Here is a 21240-nt window from a genome sequence, read left to right as displayed (position 1 = left end):
CCTCCCCAGCTCCCCTGACACCACGACTACCCCCCTTTCCCCCGCCCCCGGACCCAGTTCCCCCGCTCCCCACAGCTGCCCCCTCACGCCGCCCCGCCCCGCCCCTCCCCGTGACGCGTCACCGCCGTGCGCGGGCGGCGCGAGGCCGCGTCTGCTGGCGGTGGTGTCGCCGCCGCCCGGGGCTCGCTCGGCCCGGTCCCGCCTTCCCCTGCTCCTGCCGCTGCCGCCGCCATCGTCATGCTGGTGCCCGTGTTCACGCTGAAGCTCAACCACAAGATCCTGCCCCGCATGGTGGCGCTGGGCCGGTTCGACGGTACCCACCCGTGCCTGGCGGCCGCCACGCAGGCCGGCAAGGTAACGGGGCGGGGCGGGGCGGCAGCCTCGCCTCACGGGGCCCCCGCGCCCGGCCCCGGCCCCGGCCCGGTTCCCCCTTCGTGAAAGGGTACCGGGTACCGCTCTCCAAGTCACTTAATCTGTTCCCAGGCCTGCTGAAAGGAGGGGTGCGGGGGGGCCTTCCTGGGCGCCTTCCTGCGAAGCTGTGTGTAAGCGTCAGGAGCAAGCTGGGTCGTGCTCTGAGACTGAACCGCCAAAGAGAGACAAAACTCGGACGGAAAGAAACAGGGGGACCCCACCCTCGAGGCAGGAGGGCCTTGTAAAAACCTCTCCCGAGTTTAGATGTGAAACACGATGTTCCGGGCTGGACAGACCAAACGTCTAAGACTACTGGGCAAAAGCTCCTTTCAGCAGCCTCTTTCTAGCAGTAACTCGGAGACAACGTGGACTTTAATTTCCTGGTTACCTGGAGCTTGAGGTGTTGTTCCAGGCTTGCCCGTGGGCTCTGTTTTTCCATCGGTCTTTGCCTGGCAGGTGCCTAGGAAGATAAGAGCTCCCTGTGAATCCTATGAGGGCAACCACGTGTCTCTTCTCCTCTTTCCCTCCCATCCATGAAGTCACCAGGACCTTCACGGGTGGAGGTGGTATTTCCCCAGCGTGTTCCTCCCACAGCGTGGCCCTTGGGTTTTGCTTCTCCTGACCAGCTCTTGAGTCTGTCTCTGGCATTTCTAGCTCTTCAAAGCAGCAGCAGAGTACCATAGTAATAATGCCAGCTTCAGTTGCTCTGAAATTCTTAAAAGCCCTGGAAATGAGAAACCTCTTTGTTTGTTTACTTTCTCTCTGGGGTGAGGCGTGAGCTGCAGGGAAGGCACTGAAGCTGCCTGCAAGTGCTGGGTCAGGACACTTGAAACTCTGCCTTTAAACAATAGGAAGTTTGCAGGGATGGATAGCTGAAATTCCAAGTTCCTGTTTTCTAGGTAATTGGCAGTTAGATTTTGTTCAGGCCGTGTATTTTTTTTGTGGTGTATTCTCAGTTACTGTTGAGAACCTTAATGTTGTTATTGGATAAACTTCATACTGGTGAAGGAAATACTATTAAAGTACTGTAGATTCTACAAAGACTGCTTTGTAGTAACAGAAAACATTGTGTGCTCTGAGTTTGAAACCCAACAAAAGAAGTTTAAACACAAGCTAACTAAACAAAGCATAGGTGGAAACAAAAACCCTCAGAGGCATAAATCCATTGCAGTCAGTTTGCTGTAAATACGCGCATGGTTCATCTGTGTTGTTTCCCAGCATGAATATTAATTTGGTTTTGGAGCCTTTAGGGACAGCGTAGAAAAAGGTCTCATTGTGCACGACACAAACTGTATAGGTGTAAAGCAAAGGATGACATTATCCTGTGATCCTATGACTCCTTGCTCCAAAGAATTACAGTGACTGAATATATGTGTCAGAGAGAACAAAAACTTCTGAGCACAGGCTCATTTTTAATTAACTATGTTCACTTACAGATGGAGGTTACTAGTACATACCTGTAAATTGTTGCAATTTTTTTTTTTTTTGGTAACAGTTACTGGACGAGATGTAATTTTTTTGGTTTGTTACTCCCTTCAGTTTGCTTTCTCGTAGGCTAAAGACTTGTCAGTTGCCGTTTTCAGAAAAAAACCTAACAGCACAGGCCATTTCTGCAAAGGTAGCACAACTCTGCTGGCTAGAGTTTTTCCTGCATTTTCCTATTTTTCCTGCAATTGCTGGAAAAAGTCCTGCATTTTTAGGGTAATTTAAATCTAAGGAGTAGCTCTCACAAACACTGCTGCCAGCAAAAACCCAACCTGTGCTTTTGGGTCAATGCCCTTTGTCCCCTCCCCGCTTGTTATCCAAACAGCAATCTTTAATGTTTGTATACAAACACCTACATGCTTTGCGATAATATTTAAAATGTTAAAACATTTAAAATATTTGTTTCTACAGGTTTTTATTCATAATCCTCATGCCCGTGGCCAGAGAACAAGCACAAACCGTGTGGTGCAAAGTACCCAAGATTCTGACATTTCTCTTCTCAACATTAATCAAGGGATCACTTGTCTAACTTCAGGAGCGCTGAATCCTCAACTTGGTTATGATTCTCTTCTGGTTGGGACACAGACTAATTTGTTGGCTTATGATGTGCATAACAACTCAGATTTGTTTTACAGAGAGGCAAGTTAACTTTTTCTCCTTCTTTTAGCATCTCTTCATTGGTTTATTTTTCTTCACGTTCTAAAGATCACGGTTTTTACGTTACTTTGTCAATTAGTTATGCGTCAGTTCATTGCGTTAGTTGTATTACTGTATTCAAAACGTTTTGCCTTTAGAATCTGTGTAGTATTTTAAAAGAAAAGTTGAAACATTAATATGCTGTGTGCCTCTGTATGTGTGAGAGGGAGCGAGTTTTCATATGTTCTGCATCACATGGCAAGAAAACATTTAAAATTTTAATAGGTATTCGGAGTTCAGCTAAACTCGTATTTTCACTAGAGCTTTTTTTTCATCTTAGCCCATCCACGTTACAGCTGGCGAGTGAGGATAGGAATTATGGCTTTTATCATGGAATCAGAGACCACTAGGAAAAACATGAAAAGGCCTTGGATTTATGCAACTGTAGGCAATATAACTCTTCAGTTTATAGTGAAAGGTTAACTATCAACATGTGTGCATAACTGCTCATAATAACCGAATTCCTGATCTTATACCCTTCACTCTAATCAGCCTGATAGTTGGCCTAACTTTATGTATCATTTATTACTGTGAGGAATGGTTATTATCAGTTTTGTCTTGCCTTATGATTCCACTCAGCTCCTCTAACTGGATCCATAAAGAGAGAAAGGGGTCCTTAAACGCAGATTTTATTGCGAGATCCCAACGCCGTTAGAAAGGAGACAAACATGATACTATTGGAAGCTTTATTTCTGATCTGTGTACTCCAAGCACCTAGATGTCTCATTCTTTGCTATATTTCTTTTTCCTTTAATGTTTCTCTGTAGGTTTCAGATGGAGCGAATGCAATAGTTCTTGGAACTCTAGGAGATATTTCATCTCCGCTTGCTATTATTGGTGGAAACTGTGCCCTGCAGGGCTTTGATTATGAAGGAAATGACCTTTTTTGGACGGTAAGACTACACAGAACACTCTTCTTCTTATTAAAAGATGTTGTTGATAGCACAAATTCCCCTTTATATTTTTTGTATATGATGCATTCCTTTGGTTGTTGACTAGCTTAGATCTTTCTTAATTTATCACAGGCCTTAAATGTTGTATTTGGACAATGTGCATTCAGGTATTGCTCGAGCACTGACTATGTATGTTGTTTTATTGCAGCTGAAACCATAAAAATAGTTTTGTCCCTGACAGCTATCATCAGTACTGAAGACTGTCTTTCTCATTTTAGGTTACTGGAGACAACGTTCGCTCATTAGCACTGTGTGACTTTGATGGTGATGGCAAAACTGAGGTTTGTAGCCTTTTACATGTGAATTCAACTGTTTTCATGGTCTTGCAGTGAAATGATAGGGGAAGAAAAGAAACCCGTAGGTTATCAAATATGTCTCACTTATTTTGCCAATTAAAGTGATCTTGGATTCAGGTTTGTCCCTTTTCAGGCTCCACTCCTGCAAAGATATGCACAGATGCTTAATCCATATACTGGCAGCAGCACTGTTCTTTGAGACTTCTTGCAGTATATAAAACTAGGCGTATTCAGTGGTCTTTACAGCATTGGTGCCTAGCTTTGGTGAATAGATTGGCAGCTGTAGTGGAAAACTTCTCACATGTTCCTTTAAACTGCAGCAGGAGAAAAGCAATGAAATGTCTGTGATTATCGGTCACAAGGCATCCAATTCAATGATATTTTGGTGGTATGTTTATAAATATATTTTTTTAAATAGTAGAGAAACAACTTGCAATCAGCTCTTAAAAGGTTGTGCTGTAAAGAGCTTTATTTGTGGTTGGCAAAATCAAGAAATCTGTCTTCACACCTGGTCCTGCTGCTTCTCCTCAGTAGTGACATGAGGAAATGAAATGTTCTTTGCTTGTCTGATGTAAAACTGAAAATAACTTTTAAAAAGCACCTTACTGATAACATGTGAGATAGATAAATATATGGCTGTAGTCCTGAATTTGTATGGCATTCTTTGTTCCTGGAAGTATTCTTCAGTTCCATATAAATGGAAGGATCGTGGCTTTAAATATGAATCACAGAGGAAAATAGTAGCTTCCTAGTGCACTTCAGATGCAAGTAAATATGCTGTTAAGTCACCAAGCTAAAATGCTCATTTCTGTCATCTGTCTTTCAGTATTAATCGTTAATGCTTAAGCTCTGCTGCCTGCTTCCCAGGAAATCCTCCTGTAGAGCGGGTAATATTATCACTTGAATTGTGATGTTTATATTGATATGGTCTCTACACCTTTGGTGTTTCTTATGAATATTGTACCTATGCAGACCCTTTGCTTGAATGAAGTCTTCAGAAAGTAAACAAACAAACAAACAAACAAACTCTTCCAGTCAATTTCTACACAGCTCCTCCTATGCTGTGTTTTGTATGCGTTGAGAGATGGTTATAAGAAGTGGAGGCAGCATATAAAGATTTTTGCTTTCCATCAAAAAGTAGGAAACTGATCTGTGGTGCTAATTATAGTTGTTTTGCATTTGTGCTTCTAAGCTCCTCCCCTCCTTCTCCCCCCCCCGGCCCCCCCGCAAGGTTCGTTCTCGGCAGTTGGTATAATCTGTTGCTACTTCCAGCTAAGCAAGGTTGGATGCATTGTCCGAGCGACTTACCTTGTTTGTTAGCCCAGCAGGCGTTTGCTGAGGTTCTTAAGATTTCTTTTTGATCTTAATTACTTAGATGATTCATTTTCTTGTGGATTATGTGAAACTGCATCTGGTTTTAAACCGAAGTTCTGGGAAAATGTACAAAAACATCTTTAAAAAAAACCCATATTTTAATCACTTATATGTATTACCTGATAAACGGATATGCCAGCTTCTTTTCCGTTATTCCCTCCCTCAGTGAAAACTTGTCTACCTTTTAAATTAACTGTTTAACTGCAGGACAATGCTTCTGTTGCTTAGTAGCTAACAGAACTGATTCATTCTGGTCACTGTGTTCCTCAGGATTTTAGACTGATAGTTTACTTTCTTCTATCTTGCCAAAGACTTCAGAGAGCATTTTTTCCCTTGCTTTTTTAGGTTCCAGTCCAATGGAATGAAAGTCACTGAGGTGGACAAGTTGAATCAAATTAAATGAAAAAAAACGTTCCCGAAGCATGTGTAGGAGACAGTAGCGTTACCAATCACTGGTTTAACGTTCCGTGCTTTTAGCTGGTCACTTCCAGCTAATGGCTTGTCCAGAAGTCTGTTCCACTTGTATATTTTTTTCAATTGTAAATTAATGTAATAGCTACAGTAAGTTTAGGCCTGTGTAGTTTAGTTTGTCGTAATTTGAAATAGGTTTGCTTTGGAGGACAAAAGGCCGTATTTTTTCAAAAATCCGAATTAAGTGTGAATTTGTCCATCTTGCCCAGTAAAGATGTAAGGGACGCCAGACTCATAGGTTCCTGTGGGAAAAGGCACTACCAGACGTTTCATCTTTCATTTATATTTCAGCTTCTGTCATTGCCTTGATGGATGGCTTTATGAGCAAGGCGCTAAGCATTTCTTTTCCTCGGTTTCTCAATTTGTAAAATGGAAGTCCTGTTGTGTTAACATCTTTAAGAAGTGCTTTTTCATGTGGCCTCCATTTTGGTTAATATCATCTACCTGCTCAATTAGGAAGTAGGAAAAGAACTAAGAAATCAGAGAGGATAACGAATGAGAATGCAGAAGACCTGATTCAGTGCTGATGTCCTATTTGCATAACTATTTACATCAAATTAGACCCCATTTTGCTCTTATTTTGCAGTAGTGGCAGCCACTTTTCAGACTGGAGAAGCAGTGATGGTTTGGACGCTTGGATTCATTGATTCTGAGTCAGCATGCAGCAAGAAATGCCTCTGAGGGATATTCAGTGCGGAATAATGAAATGTTTTCCAGCTGTTTGCTCACAAGCTAGTAATTAGAAGTTGCTGTTTCTCTGCACCTATGTAGTAATGCCAGTTGAGCTGTAGGTCTCCTGCCCCAATACAGGCAACATAGTATTTTGGTGTGTATAACTACAATTATAAATAACACTGAATCCTTTACAGTAAGAAAAGAGCGTAGCCCCGATGTTCCAGGATATCTTTTCTCTCTCCTACCCCAGATGTGCCACTATGCTTTTGTTAGACTCTGGCTTGCCAAAACAAGAATAAATAGTATTTGAGCAATGGGAGACTTCCGAAATCTTCTCTTCACGGAGGGTGCCTTTTGTCCAGCTGGCAACTCTTCATATATTTGTTAAAAGCTCTTTATTACTGGACCTGGAATATTTGTTTGCTTTCTGATCACCTCTGAGTCCTGGAGTATGTGCTTTTTATTTCTTTAACTTAAATAACCGTGGATTTTATTTTTTCTTAGCTTCTTGTTGGCTCTGAAGATTTTGACATCCGGGTATTTAAAGAAGACGAGATAGTGGCAGAAATGTCAGAAACAGAGGTAAACTACTTCTAGATGGTGTTTGTTATAATTGCAGATGGAGTTGAAAATTATACGTACCATAAAGCTGCTCTGTTTACTCTGGTTCAAATTTATTGTGTAGTTAAATATTATTTAACTACGTGGCACAGTATCTATTCTGCTAGAATTGTAAATGTTAGTTTAATGTCTTTCAGTAATATTTGCTTAGGGGTTCATGCTCTACAGCTAGTTTACAGATTAAGAAAAGTAACTGCTATTTGACTGAAAATTGAGGCCCTCTCCAAAGGTGATGAAGGTTACTGGAAGGAGCCCAGTGATTTAAGCTCTCACTGATTTCTGTTCTGGCAGAACATCATCTGCCAGAGTTTATCTCAACTGCATCGACACGATCATGACCCAATAACTTGTCTCTGTGTGTATCCAGACAGTGTATGGGGGAGTTGCAGGGAGTCAGCCAGGCAAAACCAGATGTTTTACAGTGCAGTCAGGTGAAATGAGAGAGTTGTGCACTGGCTGTATAAACAAGGCTGTACCTTTGCAGTGCCTCTATTAAAGTGTGGACAGGTGGATTTTCAGAGGGATAAATAAATGTATGGGAGTTATTCTTTAGCTCTAGAGCCGAGACAGAATCCCCACTGTTAAATTTCGGTTGCTTGGAAAGGAGAAAAATACCGTTATGATTGCGTTTAGAAGCATTTTTAGCTCTCTTATGACCCATCTGGTCCAAGGGTAGAGTAAAGGACATGCTAGAGAACTTTGTCCTTGAAGTCTGAGGTTTAGCTTGCTGCCCAAGTTAGGATGACAGGGCTTAGCTATTAAACCACTTACTGCCTGGATTTATCTTTAATAGCTATTTGTGTTTTAGGAAAGGATGCTGAAAGGTTACTGTGTCTAGAATTAGAACTTGGCCTGAAATACATAATACTGTCTGTATAATAACCAGTCTAGAGTCATGTCATGGCGTGTGACAGTAAAAAAGCTAATGGTCCATCAGTCTCATATGTGATTTATTTCCCTGGAGCTGTTACTTATATAAATAATGGCAAGCCTAGTGTTCTGGGAAAAGTCCAACCCTGGGAGCTGTTAATTTTTATCTCACTAATCTCGGGCAAAGTTTTTTCTACCAGTAGTATCACGACGGCTTCCTCAGCCCATGTAACGTTGGATTCTCGGGCATCCTCAGGTCCTGAGGCTTTATGAGTTTTGTCTGCTTCTAGCACGTTTCCAATGAATGTATATTAGCACTGATGACCCCAGGAATCCTATAAGTAGTTGTGCTGCTGATGGTGGTAGGAAATTTTAGGTCAAAGAACACGGTTTGAGTGCAATTCTTTGCTGAAGTATACCTTAACACTAGCAATCCCGCTTGTGTAAGGAAATCCTACAGGCCTTTGGCGATTTTTTTTTTTTTTTTAAACTGATTTTTAAAGATAGATCTGTTTACCATTAAATTTGAAGTAGTGTACAGCTCACGTGATAGAGAAATTGCATGTAGTCTGTTCTCTGTTACCTGAAGCTGCAGAAGTAGATGTGTTCTCACTCCTGTGTCCTCTCTTCCTCTTCCAAGACTATCACGGCACTTAGCCCCATGTATGGCAGTCGATTTGGCTATGCTCTTTCTAATGGAACAGTAGGAGTTTACGACAAGACAGCCCGCTACTGGAGGATTAAGGTTAGTCCAGTGTTAGAATGTCGTAGTGGAAACTTTGAAGCCTCCTAGGGGATTTGGTACCTTATCTCGGGGTGTTCTAGTGGTGTCCAAACTCACGTGAATTTAAAATCTGCTGAGCATAGCACGGAATGTAATTTTGTCATTACAAGATATACCCATTCTTATAGGTATTCTAATATCAGTGCTTTGGGGATTATTGGTAATGGCTTAAATGATACTGATAGAACCGTACAGCTGTGGATGCTTCAGCTTTGCAGGATGGCTTAAGCAACAGAGATACAAAGGCAAATTTTGAATTCACTGTTAGAAGATGTATTTAGCTGTACTGTTGAATGAATAAATTATTTTCTAGAGGCTGAATTCATCTTGCATTGTACATGTTCAAAGCTGATTTTTTAGCATCAAAAGTAATGACCTGCTGCAACAAATCATATTGGGTAGGTCCTTTCCTGGACCTGGACAGCATATGCATTTTAATGTTCTTAATATATTACGATTAGAATAGTTCTATTAAACAATAATAAAATCAAAAACCTTTGAGAGAGGATTCCTTGGGAGGTGACACAAAGAGGCTAATGGGGTTTCCCAGTGATAGGAAGGGTTTATGGAAAAGTCAAAACTCTGTTATTTGTTTTAGAGAATTTGGCTTTTACGCTCTGATTTGTGAGTTCTAATCATCTGCTTGGATGAAAAAGTATTTGAAGGAAAGATCATGTCCTCTGAGAGCAGTGGGCTATATTTGTAGTACAAGTGCTAAGATTTCGGGGATGGGTGACCTTGCAGATGGTGATGCTCTAACTTTCTGTTAAGAGACATTTTTTCTAGTCCTTTCTCTAATTTCTGTAAGCTCACATTCAAGTATCTTATGCATGTTAAGCATATGCAATTTAGAAAACATACGCAAGCTTAATTTATTCTTTGTTTTCTGTCCCCAGTCTAAGAACCATGCAATGAGCATACATGCTTTTGACTTGAACTCTGATGGAGTATGCGAGTTGATCACTGGCTGGTCCAATGGGAAGGTGAGTTTGTAGAGAAGAAATGAGGACCTGTAAATCTGGAAGCTGTGTTTGAACAAAGCTGCGAAATTGTCTTAAGGCTGAACAGACAAATTAAGATGATTGTTGAAAACTGAGCTCTGAGGAATTATTATAGTAGACCTGGTTTGGCTGGTGAATCCAGTGCCAAATGCAAGGTTAGTCAGAGAAAATCTCTTTCCTCTACTTAGGTTAGAATCAATTGCTAAGGTGTGATAAGTTGTTTCTATGGTAGCAGAGATCATATGCCACATTTTAGGGCTCTCGAGTGTCTCTTTTCAGCTCTGTGTTGAGCACATGCTGATGTTCTTCTTACATGCTTCCTGGATGTTCTCAAACTGCAAAGAAAGCAAAGTGTTTAGGTAAGAGGAGAGCAGTGTCAGTCTTAACTATGGCAGGATTAGAATAAATCTATATATATTACTTAATTTTATGCAAAGGCATTCTATACAGCTCAGTCCTAGTCTGCTAAGCCTGTTGCTTAGTATTCTCTTTGCCAGAAATAACTGCTCTAACTGCCAAATCTCCCCTGGACACAGCCTGCCACTTTTTTTTTCTTTTTTGGTAAATCTATACTTCTTCCTTAGCGCCTCTCATTAGCTTGGAGGAATTTAATTTCCTTTGTATCAGGCTGGCGGTCTAGAGTTCAAGTGTGTTATACACCAAATGAAACATAGGTTACAAACATTGTTATGGAGAGGTCCTCTCCTTGCTTTACTCCTATCTGGTCGCTTTTCATGGACAGTCTCTACTTTGCTTGTTGATCTGAAACGTTCCCTAGCTCCTAGAAAGAGCAATGCTGGGTCCCATGCTCTGGAAGAGAGACACTGTACAGAACTGAGCTCCTCTCCCCATTCCTATCCCATGAAAGATAATTAAAGGTCATGCTATTTGTGCATAAAATTAATGCATTTCATAAAAGACTACAACTAAGATAAGAGGTTGTAAATATTGTGTTAAGGTTATGTCTAGTTTAGTACCGCTGTTGGCATGTCTAGGCGTGCTTAACCTTGACAGCACAGGCTTGCAGTTGCCTTTTTTCCTTTCTCCTGTTTCTAACTTAGGGAAGTATCTATGAAGAGCAGTTTATTTTAGGTGAGTCTGTCTAGATCTCATTTCTTTGATAGTATTTCCCCCCACCACACACACACCGTTGTGGTGTGATCTGCAGAGCTGCAAGTTCATCTGCAGTTCCATGAGTCAAGCTAGCTTTCAGCTAACAGCCCAGAGTGCTGCATGAGTTATATTTTGGAATTACCTTTTCTGTTCACATTGTGCCTTGGAACTCTTCTGTTTCAGGTTGATGCACGCAGTGACCGAACTGGGGAGGTAATCTTTAAGGACAACTTTGCTTCCTCAATTGCAGGACTGGTGGAGGGAGATTACAGAATGGATGGAAACACCCAGTTAATCTGTTGTTCAGTTGATGGTGAAGGTAAAAACACCGATCAAGATATTATCAGACACATCGTTTACTTCCAGATTAACTAAGTGTTGTTAGGTTTCCATATGGGTTTTTGTGTGCCAAATTGCCTTTGCCCTGTGCGAAATTAAGGGAACTTTGAGTTATGCTTTCTGCAAACAGGATTTTGAATATTACCTCCTCTGTGATAATCGGTGTGCTTTTTTTATGATCCAAAAAGCCATCAAAATTCATTTGCCTGACGGAAAAGGTTCTCTCCTGATAATTAAGAGGGACTTACATTCAGTACAGACCATAATTCTTCAGGCTGCATCATTAAAGGTGAATGTTATGGGAATTTTTTTTTTTCCCTACACGTGATAATTCTTTGGATTGGTTGCTTTATAGTGAGTAAAGGGGTTTAGAAAGCTTAAGGGTATGTACATTTTGTTTTTGTTCAGAAGATTATTTGTTTTTATATTAGAAGTTTTAGGTGTTAAAAGCCCTTTGTTTGCTGGAAAATGCTATCCTGAAGCTGGAGAACTGGTGAATTTATCCCACCAGACATTCAAGAAGTGAGACCTGATTATTGCAAGTGGAAACAAATATAAACATAGATGATTTAAATAGGCTCAGCATGAATATACAGGGGCATATGATGGCCCTGAGAAAGTGTGTGATTATCCACCTGCTTGACTTCAGTGACCTGATGCAAGCCAGTCTGGCACAACCCATTTGGAACAAATTCTGTGCTTGTTAAATAGCACAGTGTTTTGTTCTCTGTCTTAATCGCAGGCTGTTGGGATGTGCTGCGCTTGGGCATCAGCATATAAACCTTCTTCCCAAGCTTACAGAAGGAGGAGACCACTGTATACAGTCATGAAGGCATCTTATCCTAGCAGCTATACGGGTTAACATTATTGAACCTGATCTTCCTCTTCTGATGGGTCTGCCGTAAACAAAGCTTGGCACAATGGGGGGATCCCCTTAGGCTGGAACCTTCAGGCGCTACTAGATAACATTAACCCTGTTGTCAGAGTCCCATGGACAAGCCTCCGGGTTCTCACAGCACTCGTCATTGGCGCTGTGTTTGGGATCAGCATCCTTCCACGCTGCGTCAGTTGTACGACTGGGAGCGTTGTTCTTCTGTGTTGCAGTGTATTTTTTCTTGCTCTCATCTAGAACAAATGGTTCACTCTAATGGAAATAATAAAATGTGTGTTGCGATCATTTTATTGGAGGGCATTGTGTACCTCATCTCAGAATCACTGAATGCTTTTCAGCTTCCCTGCAACTTTTTACTGAGGTTACACTGTCAGGCAGAGTATTCATCAGGAGTGCTGGAGTTTTCCCCTGGCTTTCACTGACAGCTGCAATCAGAGCTCACAGCCCTAGAGCAAAATGGAAGTTCTTGGCAAGCATCTCTGTGGCTCCTGTTCAGCTCTTCTGTCTCCACAGGCTTTCCAGTTGGAAGGCTGTTCCTAGCCCTGTGCTCTGTTGGGCTACTGGGAAACAGGCCTTAGCCTTTTAAATGAACTGTTTCCAATTTGGGGAAAAACTAACAAAGGCGAATCTTGTTCAGTGGCTGATGGTCAGTGGGTTGCGGTCACTCGGTCGCTTCCAGACAGTAACAACTGCTCTGACTACCACACCCAGACAGATATCTTATTAATTTTGAATAATTGCAAGTGGTTTAAGACTTGCTTAAGCTCCTGAAAGAGTGATTGTAGTGGAGTCCTCTCATGAAAGGACTGGCAGCTGCACTTAATTATAACTTAAAGACAGGTTGGAAATTGTCCTATCTTTCTTGTCCTGATCACAAGTCAGTGCCTCTGTGGGTGTAAATGAGTTCAGCTTTTTAGCTGAATGGTACCAGGATGTGTCACCTTAAGACCAGGACCAGTGTTGTCTGCTGTTGAGGTGTTTCCACAAGAGAGTCATGTTGCAGAAACTAAAGTTTTGAGGAGACAGTGAAAGACCCTGCTGCAATCAGCTGTGCTTTGTTTCTCTGCAGTGCGGGGCTATCTGCCAGGAGGCCAAGAGATGAAAGGAAATCTAATGGATGCAAGTGCTGAGCAGGACTTGATCCGAGAACTTAGTCAAAAGAAGCAAAATTTGCTGCTGGAATTACGAAACTATGAGGAAAATGCAAAGGTACTGTTTGAACAATATAGACAGCCCAAACATGGCTTCCTGTCGCTATAAATCAAGAGTAATCTGGGAGGAGGTTGCAGTGCAGTCAAGTCAAAAGTGATAAACTGTTAGTTATCAGAACTCAGTGGGAATGTCTGTTGGAGATGCCTGCTGGTACGTCTGGCTTGCTCCTCGTGCAAGTTCAGAACTTGCTTTTCTTATTTTAATAAGTAAAGTTTTCCTTGTTCCTTTGGCTTGCCAGAGCTGTTGTGTTTGGACCTGGATTCTGTTCAACCCTGTGCATCGGCTTATGATTGTGAATTGTGATTTGCAATGCATGAGCCAATCCAGGGGGCAGAGAGGACTGTATGAAAACATTAGGTGAATGGATGAGAGATGGGAGTTACTGACAGGGTGCAGAAAATGCATTTGGGGTTTGAGGGAAAGGTGCAGTTTGAAGAATAGGCTGAGAAAAGAGCAAGCCCATATTTGAAAAGTAACGACCACCATAGCAAAAGCATGAACATATATAAGCTTGTGTTTAAAACTGCGTGTACATTAGGTGGTTTCCCAAATAAGGATTTGGGTATGGAGCTGAGCTCCATTGACGATAAAGCACTTCACGGAACAAACTAGCGCAGGTGTCCACAGCTCCACACCTAATCAAATCACTCTTCATAGATATTTGCAAAGTGTGCAGGAACTACTCTGATAGAGCCTTCTCCTGCAAGAAGAAAGAACTGACTTATGCGTATGTGATCTAGGTTACTTGAATGAAAATCTTGAAATTCTGATACCGACTTACGTGTTTTGTAACAGGCTGAACTGAACACTCAGTTGAAGGAAGCTGATGGGCAGAGAGGTGTAATTCCAGCAAATACCCAACTCCAGACTGCCCTGTCAGTTAATCTGGGCTCTGACAGTCAGTCTGCTCATGTGGAGCTGTGCATTTCCACAACGAATGGTGAGTGATGACCTGCAAACTTTGACATTTGTTTCATGTAACTTCATGCAAACATTGGGTTATACTGAGCTGATGATTCGCATGTTTCCCCTTTAGTGTGTCTGTAATTCCCCTGTGTGGTTGCCTTCCTTTCACAGAGTTTAAAATTAAGCTGTGTTCCTTTGATGGATCTCAGGAGAGATGAGCTTGATGGAATTTGTTTGTTGGTGTGTTTCACTTACACGCTTAACACTTAGATTAAAATGAATCTCTGTGATCGCTGCAATGTTCCTTGTGTGGACTCTGAACATTAACAAAGAGCAGTGTGTTATCCCCAGTGAGAGAGTAAGTGCCCAGCTACTGAGTATGGTGGTCAATATAGAGGGATTCACTTCTGTAGCAGCTTTTTTTTTTTTTTTTAAATAAAAACTGTGTTTCCAAAAATTCATATACAACCTTGCTTATCCATGGGTGGATTACCTGGTGTATAGGTAAACCATGAAAGGAGTGCAGAGATGGCCACAGTGGCTTCACGCAGCGCTCAGATAGTGTCCAGCAACTCTTATCACCCTTGTTAGTGAGAGTGTTGCATGAAGTAGCTGGACCTTAGCCAGCTCCAAATGCAAAACTGGAAATACCCCAAGTTAGCAAAATTCTCCTAGCAACCAGGTATGCTCAGTGCTTTGCTGCAGTCAGATCCAGCTGTGGTACTGCTGGTTATCTGGAATATTTCAGCAATTCAGAGGAGGAGTATAAAGGAGTTGACTATGCTTGATTCTGAAAACACTGTTGCTAGAAGAGAACTGTTAATTTAGGAACTGCTCTTTCTTCCTGTTGCTAAGACACAATCATCCGCGCCGTGCTGATCTTTGCTGAAGGCATATTTGAAGGAGAGAGCCATGTGGTACACCCCAGTCTCCAGCACCTCTCAGGCTGTGTTCGTGTTCCCCTCACTCCACCCAAAGATGTCCCTGTGGATTTGCACATCAAAGCCTTTGTGGGTTACAGGAACAGGTGAGTTTTTTTTTGTTGCGAACTCTGCTCCTCCCCAGACCTAACACTGTGTGACAGGAAACACCAACGATGCGGCTTCCTACATGTCTCGCGGGAAGTGCCCTATTGATTCCTTGGTGTCTCACTTCTCAGTGTTACTGGAATACCTGGTATACTTTTTTAAAAAACATTATTGTACCTGTGATGCTGAGCTCTTCTCCAAACAAAGTCTGAATGCTGTGAAGTCACCAGGACCTGTTGTGGCCTGGCTCTGCCTTCAGAAGAGCAGTAAGCGTTCCTTGTTCTGGGGCTGCCTTATTGTGGGTCTTTGGAGTGCATGGAGAGGGCATGGGCTGCATCCAGACTGTCTGCTCTAAGTGTCTACCTCCGCAGGGACCTGAACGGTGGCTGCTTTGAACATGGCACTTGAACGAGCCTGGGCTCTAGGAGAGCACAATGGTGTCCTTAAAAGTGCTCAGTAGCTGTGACCTCATTTGATTTCAGGGCAAGTCGCCTAAGCCTGACTTGAAGACGTTTTCCCAGTTCTCCGTAGAAATAAAATGTCTCTTAATACACATATGAAAATGACCTTCTCCCTGCTCACATCAGGTCTCTTCCCTACGCAGGGAGGTATGTTTTGAGGGTTGGCCAATCACTGCCGAAAGAATGTATGCCACTGAATTCCCTTTTTGTTTCCTCTATTCATCTTTATTGTTACTTTTAATAGGACTTCACTGAAGCTGTTAATATATCCAGTCACGTAGTAAAATCTTGACTGTGTTAGCCTAGCAAGTGTATTTCATTGAAAGGAGTATGGAAAACATGAGTAATGGAGAAATTATTCAACCGTCATAAAGACATGTGATAAGCCTGGGATTTCTGAGTTCAGGTTTGCCTGTGGGTAGTGGTAAGCAGTTGATCACGTAGCTGGAAGCTGAGGGTGGCGGTACCCAGCTAGAAACAAAACTAAACAAAAAAGAGAACCCCGGCAATAGGTGAATTTCTGTTCTATTAGAAATCTCTGTATTTTTACTTTGGATTTCAGCACGCAGTTCCATGTGTTTGAGTTGACAAGGCAGCTTCCCCGCTTTTCAATGTATGCCCTGAGCAGCCCAGACTCAGCTGCAGAGCCCCTAAGCTATGTTAACTGTACAACAAACGAGAGGGCACAACGGGTGAGTTTCTGCTCTGCTCCTTATTTTCTGGTCTTGCATACAGGCGCTGCTTTTTGTAGCAGGTGGAGGGTTTGTGGTTAGCTTAAGAATCCCAAGAGTGAAGGATAACTATGCAGTGAACTGTGGTCCTGACCTGTGATTACAATTTGACTCGGTTCCCTGTCCCCACCCCGCTTCCTTTTTTTTTTTTTTTTTTTTTTTTAATTTGTGCAAACACAATTGGGGCATTCCTTGTTTTAGGAATTCCTGCAGCTGCAGGAACTAATGGCCTGAGCTGGAGGAACTAATGGCCTGAGGTTACGAGGCGTTCAAATATTACCTTGTTTGCTCTGTGACAACTGATAGAACGCCAATAGCAGGAACCCTATAGTGAGATGAATTATATAGGCCAGGAGACAACAGGGTTCGAAAAAGGCTATGCAATACCCAGATAATGGCTCAAATTCATAGTAGATGAACAGCTGCGCTGAAGTTTTGCTTCTAAAAGGCTTGAATTGTGGAATGGCAGTGATTTGAGCTGGTCATAACTGTAAGGCTCTACCATATTTGCCATATTTTACTGCATTAAATGGCCAAGGCTAAAAAAAAAAAAAACAAGATGAAACGAAAATTTCCTTTGAATTCTTATGGGAGAACTGAGCCTTGATTCCTAGCTTTTGTCGGTCCCTAGGCCTGGGCTTATTTTTTCACCTTGGGCCATACTCTCTCTTTGTCAGGTTTGATTTCTTCTTATGAGTATTCAGCTTTGGAGCAAGGGTCTCACGGCCCCCATCCTAATACGTTCATGAGGTGGATTAGAAGATAGGTAGTAATTCCCAAGGTACCCTGTACCGTGGTCTGGCGTCCTGCGCACGTGGGGACATTGCATGGTTCACACTTTCCACGCAGGAGGTGGCTGATGTTTTTCATTTTATTTTTACAAGATTGTTATGTGGCTGAATCAGAGCTTCCTGCTACCAGAGGATGCAGAGCTTCAGAGTGGACCCTTTCAGGTTTGCTTCACTTCCCTTCGTAACGCAGGTCAGCTCTGCATCAGAATCAAGCCTGGCGGGGAGGTGAGTATGTTCATAGACAAAGGGAATGCCTGTTTAACTAAATAGCAGTGAAAGTTAAGGGTGGTGCCAACATGAGGCAGTAAAAAGGAAGAAGGACTGAACAGGCAGAGGAAGTACTCAAATTTTCGGGATGCTTTCTGCAACTTTTGGCTCTATGGGGGTAATATTGTGGGTAAAACTCATAGTGGGTAAAATTTTAAGGCCATTCAGGGAAGCAAACAGTCCAGCCTATGGGTCTGTGGGAGGGTATTCCTTCCCTCACAAAGAGGTTTCAGGGAGCCATAATTTGAGGCACAAAGGCTGCCCATAACTCTTGCACTGGCCCTGTTTGCAATGATACCTGTTTCCCTCAGGCCTGACTAAAAGCCCCTTTGAGATCAGTATCTCCTTATCTAATGTAAGCCCTAGAGCCTGCACGCTGTGTGTGTTAGGCTCCCCAGCAACAATCTTGCCTCTTGGTAGAATTGAGCTGCTTCGAGCATACGTAGCTATTCTAGAAGCAGTCCTGGTGAGCAGTTTTGGGAGACGTTTTGGCAGGGGAGAGGGCTGAAGGGCTTTCTTGTCCTTTCTGATAGATTTCTATCAGCACGGATGATATTGATTTAGCTGGTGACATTATCCAGTCAATGGCCTCCTTTCTGGCAATTGAAGATTTACAGGTGGAAGCAGATTTCCCTGCCTACTTTGAGGAGCTGCGGAAAGTGTTGGTCAAGGTGAGGAGGCATTGGGCATTTTGAAAATGACAGCTTAAGCAATCACTGAAGACAGCTGTAGAAGAGAAAAAGCTGAGCATCTCTAAACTTGCTCTAGCTCTCTCATGTTTTGCCATGGTTTGCTGTGTGTTCTGTGCAAAAGGCAGAGAGGCACCAGCAGCTTTCTATTTGTTCTTTGTAATCCTGAACCAGGGTCTTGGTCCCCAGCAGTTGCTGTTTGTTTAGAATAATGTAAATAACAAAATATGCTGCCTGGGAGACTGAGCTGTGGAAGTGGATGGGGGCAGGGGGCGGTAAGGTGCACATCTCAGCCTGATCACCCCCTTCTGGGGGACAAGGCGCTTCTCTGACGGTAAGGTGTAGGGGCAAGGAGGATGGTGGTCCTAAGGATCCTGGTAGGTGAAGCTGGGATGTTGGTTCCTACAGGCTGAGGTTTAGCTTAGTCTCCACTCCTCCCAGAGTGCCTGGGGGCCCTTTCTCACGAATGTTTGTCTCGGACAGGTGGATGAACGCCATGCAGTGAATCAGAGGCTCACTGCCGACATGGCTGAACACTCCAACCTCATCCGCAGCATGCTAATTCAAGCTGAAGATGCACGACTCCTGGGAGACATGTAAGGAGTTGCTGCTTAGCTCACGTGCTTTGAGTTTAGAACAGCCAGTCGTTGCTTTTCAGGCAGAAAAAAAGCACAAAAACATTTGTGTGATGTGGGCGTTCACTGTAGGGGTTGCTTAGTTGGAACTGAATCCTTTTTATGTAGAATCATTGTCTTAGCTGGTCCCACCATCAAGAGCTTTGTCCTGATCTTTTGGAAAACCAGGATGGAGAAGGCAAAAGGGAGGGAGGAAGAGGTTAGCGTGCAGCAGGCAGGGTGAATCCTGCCAGGCAGAGATGGTGTTTTGGCTCATCGAGAAAAGTTACGTTGAGGGAAGAAGGAAGTAAAAGCTAGTTGTAGTGGGGGAACCTTTGAGAACACCAAGAAAGAAATTTTGGGTGTCAGTCTTTTCACTCCAACTGGCTGTGCTCTCCTGCTCATGTCCTACTCTGAGTGTCAAAGGGCAACAGTAAAGAGGTCTGAGCTACTGCAGAGTAGCAGTGTTAATTTTTCTGGGGAAAGTGACATCTCCTCTTTGGGTTGCTGGATAAAGTAACCATTTTTAAGTAAATAATGATTATAACCAACATGTCTAGACAGGTCTGTTGTCTTGTAAACCCAAACCACGGTAGCCGTTGCAAGCCTGTATTGTTATGCCTTTATACTGACAAACCACGAATTCCTTGTCCCCAGAATTTCAAATAACTGGAGTGGTTGTTCCCCCAGGAAAAACATGAAGAAACGGTACATCGAGCTGTATGATCTTAACAGAGATTTAATTAATCGGTACAAAATTCGTTGCAACAATCACACTGAGCTGTTGAATAACCTGAAAGCTGTGAATCAGGCAATCCAGAGAGCGGGGCGGTTACGTGGTAAGTGGGTGTGTTTGAGAAAAGTGAGAGTGCAAGACCCTATTGAGGCAAATAAGACATGTCTCGAACGCCACCTGAGTTTAGCTGAGTCTTGGCCTGGAGCTAAAGTAGAAATAATCTTTCCTTTTTCAGCCATAGCCAATTGCCTGTGACAGTGAGCTGTGAGTGTCTAGTATAATCTGGGATCACAATGTTAGAAAAAACAGTTTGAAGTAGTCTTCAGCTTTCCAGGTGGCATAAAAAGTGCTGGTTTTGTAGAACACAGTTTTAAAAACATTTTTAAAGTAATGTTTCAGTTAATTTCTAACTTAGTTAAAAAAAAAAATGCTACCAACTTAAGTGAGGCTGTTTATATTAGTAGTAGTACTGTAGATTATTAACTTCACAGAGAATCAGCTGTTGTTTTGTTGCCTTCTTTGGAGCAGTGCTAGCTAGTTTTCCTTTCTGTCACCTGTCCATTTGGGTTTTTTTGTTTTTGTTTTGAAGATCTTTGGGGAAGGAGGTGTTTTTTGTGGATTTATAGGATTAGCCCTCTTAACAAGTTCTTTAAGTTCTCCTCTAATAAAGCTACATAAAACCCTTCTTTAAAAAAAAAAAAAAGAATATTTATTTACTAAGAAAATGGCAAGGCAGTACTTCACACATTTTAAAAAAATATTTGAAAGAAAACCCTAAATTTTGAGACTGGATCTAATAAATATTTTTAGCAGTTTTTTATTCAGTAACTTAAGTAACTTACGTGCTTTTTTTTTTTTTTTTCGTTTCTCTTTACAGTTGGCAAACCTAAAACACAAGTCATCACTGCTTGTCGGGATGCAATAAGAAGCAACAACTTTAACATGCTGTTCAGGATAATGCGTGTGGGGACAGCCTCTTCTTAAAATGACCAGAAGACTTAGCAATTGCATGGAAGCAGTGCTTTCATGCAGTAGGGAGCGCCTACGAGCACCCATAACAACTAAGGCATTGCAGTACTTTTCCAGCATGTAATCTTTGGGTGGTGGAGAAGACAACAAGAGGAATGGGATGTGTAGCAACATGTAATGGACCAATAATGACAAGCAGTTAATTCAATCTGCGACTCCATTGTAGGGTGAAGTAATTGGCAAGGTAGCATTTTAGTAAAGCTATCAGGCAAGAAATATCATTACACAGGCCAAAGGACAGGAAGCTTCTTGAAAAAAGCATCAGAGTTTAAGTGCAGATATGATATTTATGTGAGACTGAGGTTATAACCTTAGAGCAGTTATTTTTCTTACAGTAACTTATTTATGTAATATAATGCATTTTGTAGTTAAAGCATTAGTCTTTTCCATTAAAGCATAGAATGGCCAGATTGCTTTTGTTCTTCTTTAGTTGGGAAGACGTGTATGGTTAAATTAATCTGATGAAAAACGGAGCATTTCCAGTTTGGCTGCGCAGTCAGTTTGATCTCTGTACGCGCTAAGGGGGGAGTTTTCCTGTATTTACACTGTGGCTTAAGAACCTGGAGGTGAATGTGAGACCTTACACTGAAACATCGGACCTCAGGCCTGCTAGCACTGAATTTTCGGAATTGCTTCCATCTTTTGTTGTCAGCTACTGGCTTGTGCACCCACGTACAAGTACTCTGCGTCAGTGAATTCCTGGTTTCCTTGTAGGGACATCCTCCTTTCTAGGTAAGTTGCAATTTGCTGCACCAGAAGCACCAAAGAGATAACATCTCTTTCCTGGCCTTTTAA

The 21240-nt window shown here is 42.3% G+C and overlaps 1 protein-coding gene across 2 annotated transcripts; it reads left to right on the top strand.

Moving 5' to 3' along the window:
* Nucleotides 1-101: 101 nt before the first annotated feature.
* Nucleotides 102-20855, top strand: BBS2 (Bardet-Biedl syndrome 2). 2 transcript variants are annotated; one of them, XM_068955395.1, is made up of 17 exons: nt 102-354; nt 2308-2535; nt 3360-3485; nt 3764-3826; nt 6866-6943; nt 8493-8597; nt 9533-9619; nt 10934-11069; nt 13051-13190; nt 13989-14133; nt 14955-15126; nt 16151-16280; nt 17204-17335; nt 17911-18048; nt 18550-18662; nt 19371-19519; nt 20294-20855. In XM_068955395.1, exons 1-17 carry the CDS (start codon nt 238-240, stop codon nt 20398-20400), a joined length of 2166 nt encoding a protein of 721 aa, XP_068811496.1. In that variant the 5' UTR covers nt 102-237; the 3' UTR covers nt 20401-20855. The 2 variants fall into 2 exon arrangements, with proteins under 2 accessions (XP_068811496.1, XP_068811498.1); XM_068955397.1 differs by lacking the exon at nt 102-354 and adding an exon at nt 841-974.
* The last annotated feature ends 385 nt before the right edge of the window (nt 20856-21240 follow it).

This window comes from Struthio camelus, chromosome 10 (genome assembly GCF_040807025.1).
Source record: "Struthio camelus isolate bStrCam1 chromosome 10, bStrCam1.hap1, whole genome shotgun sequence".
In the NCBI taxonomy this organism is placed as follows: domain Eukaryota; kingdom Metazoa; phylum Chordata; class Aves; order Struthioniformes; family Struthionidae; genus Struthio; species Struthio camelus.
This window is presented reverse-complemented; position numbering and strand designations above follow the sequence as displayed.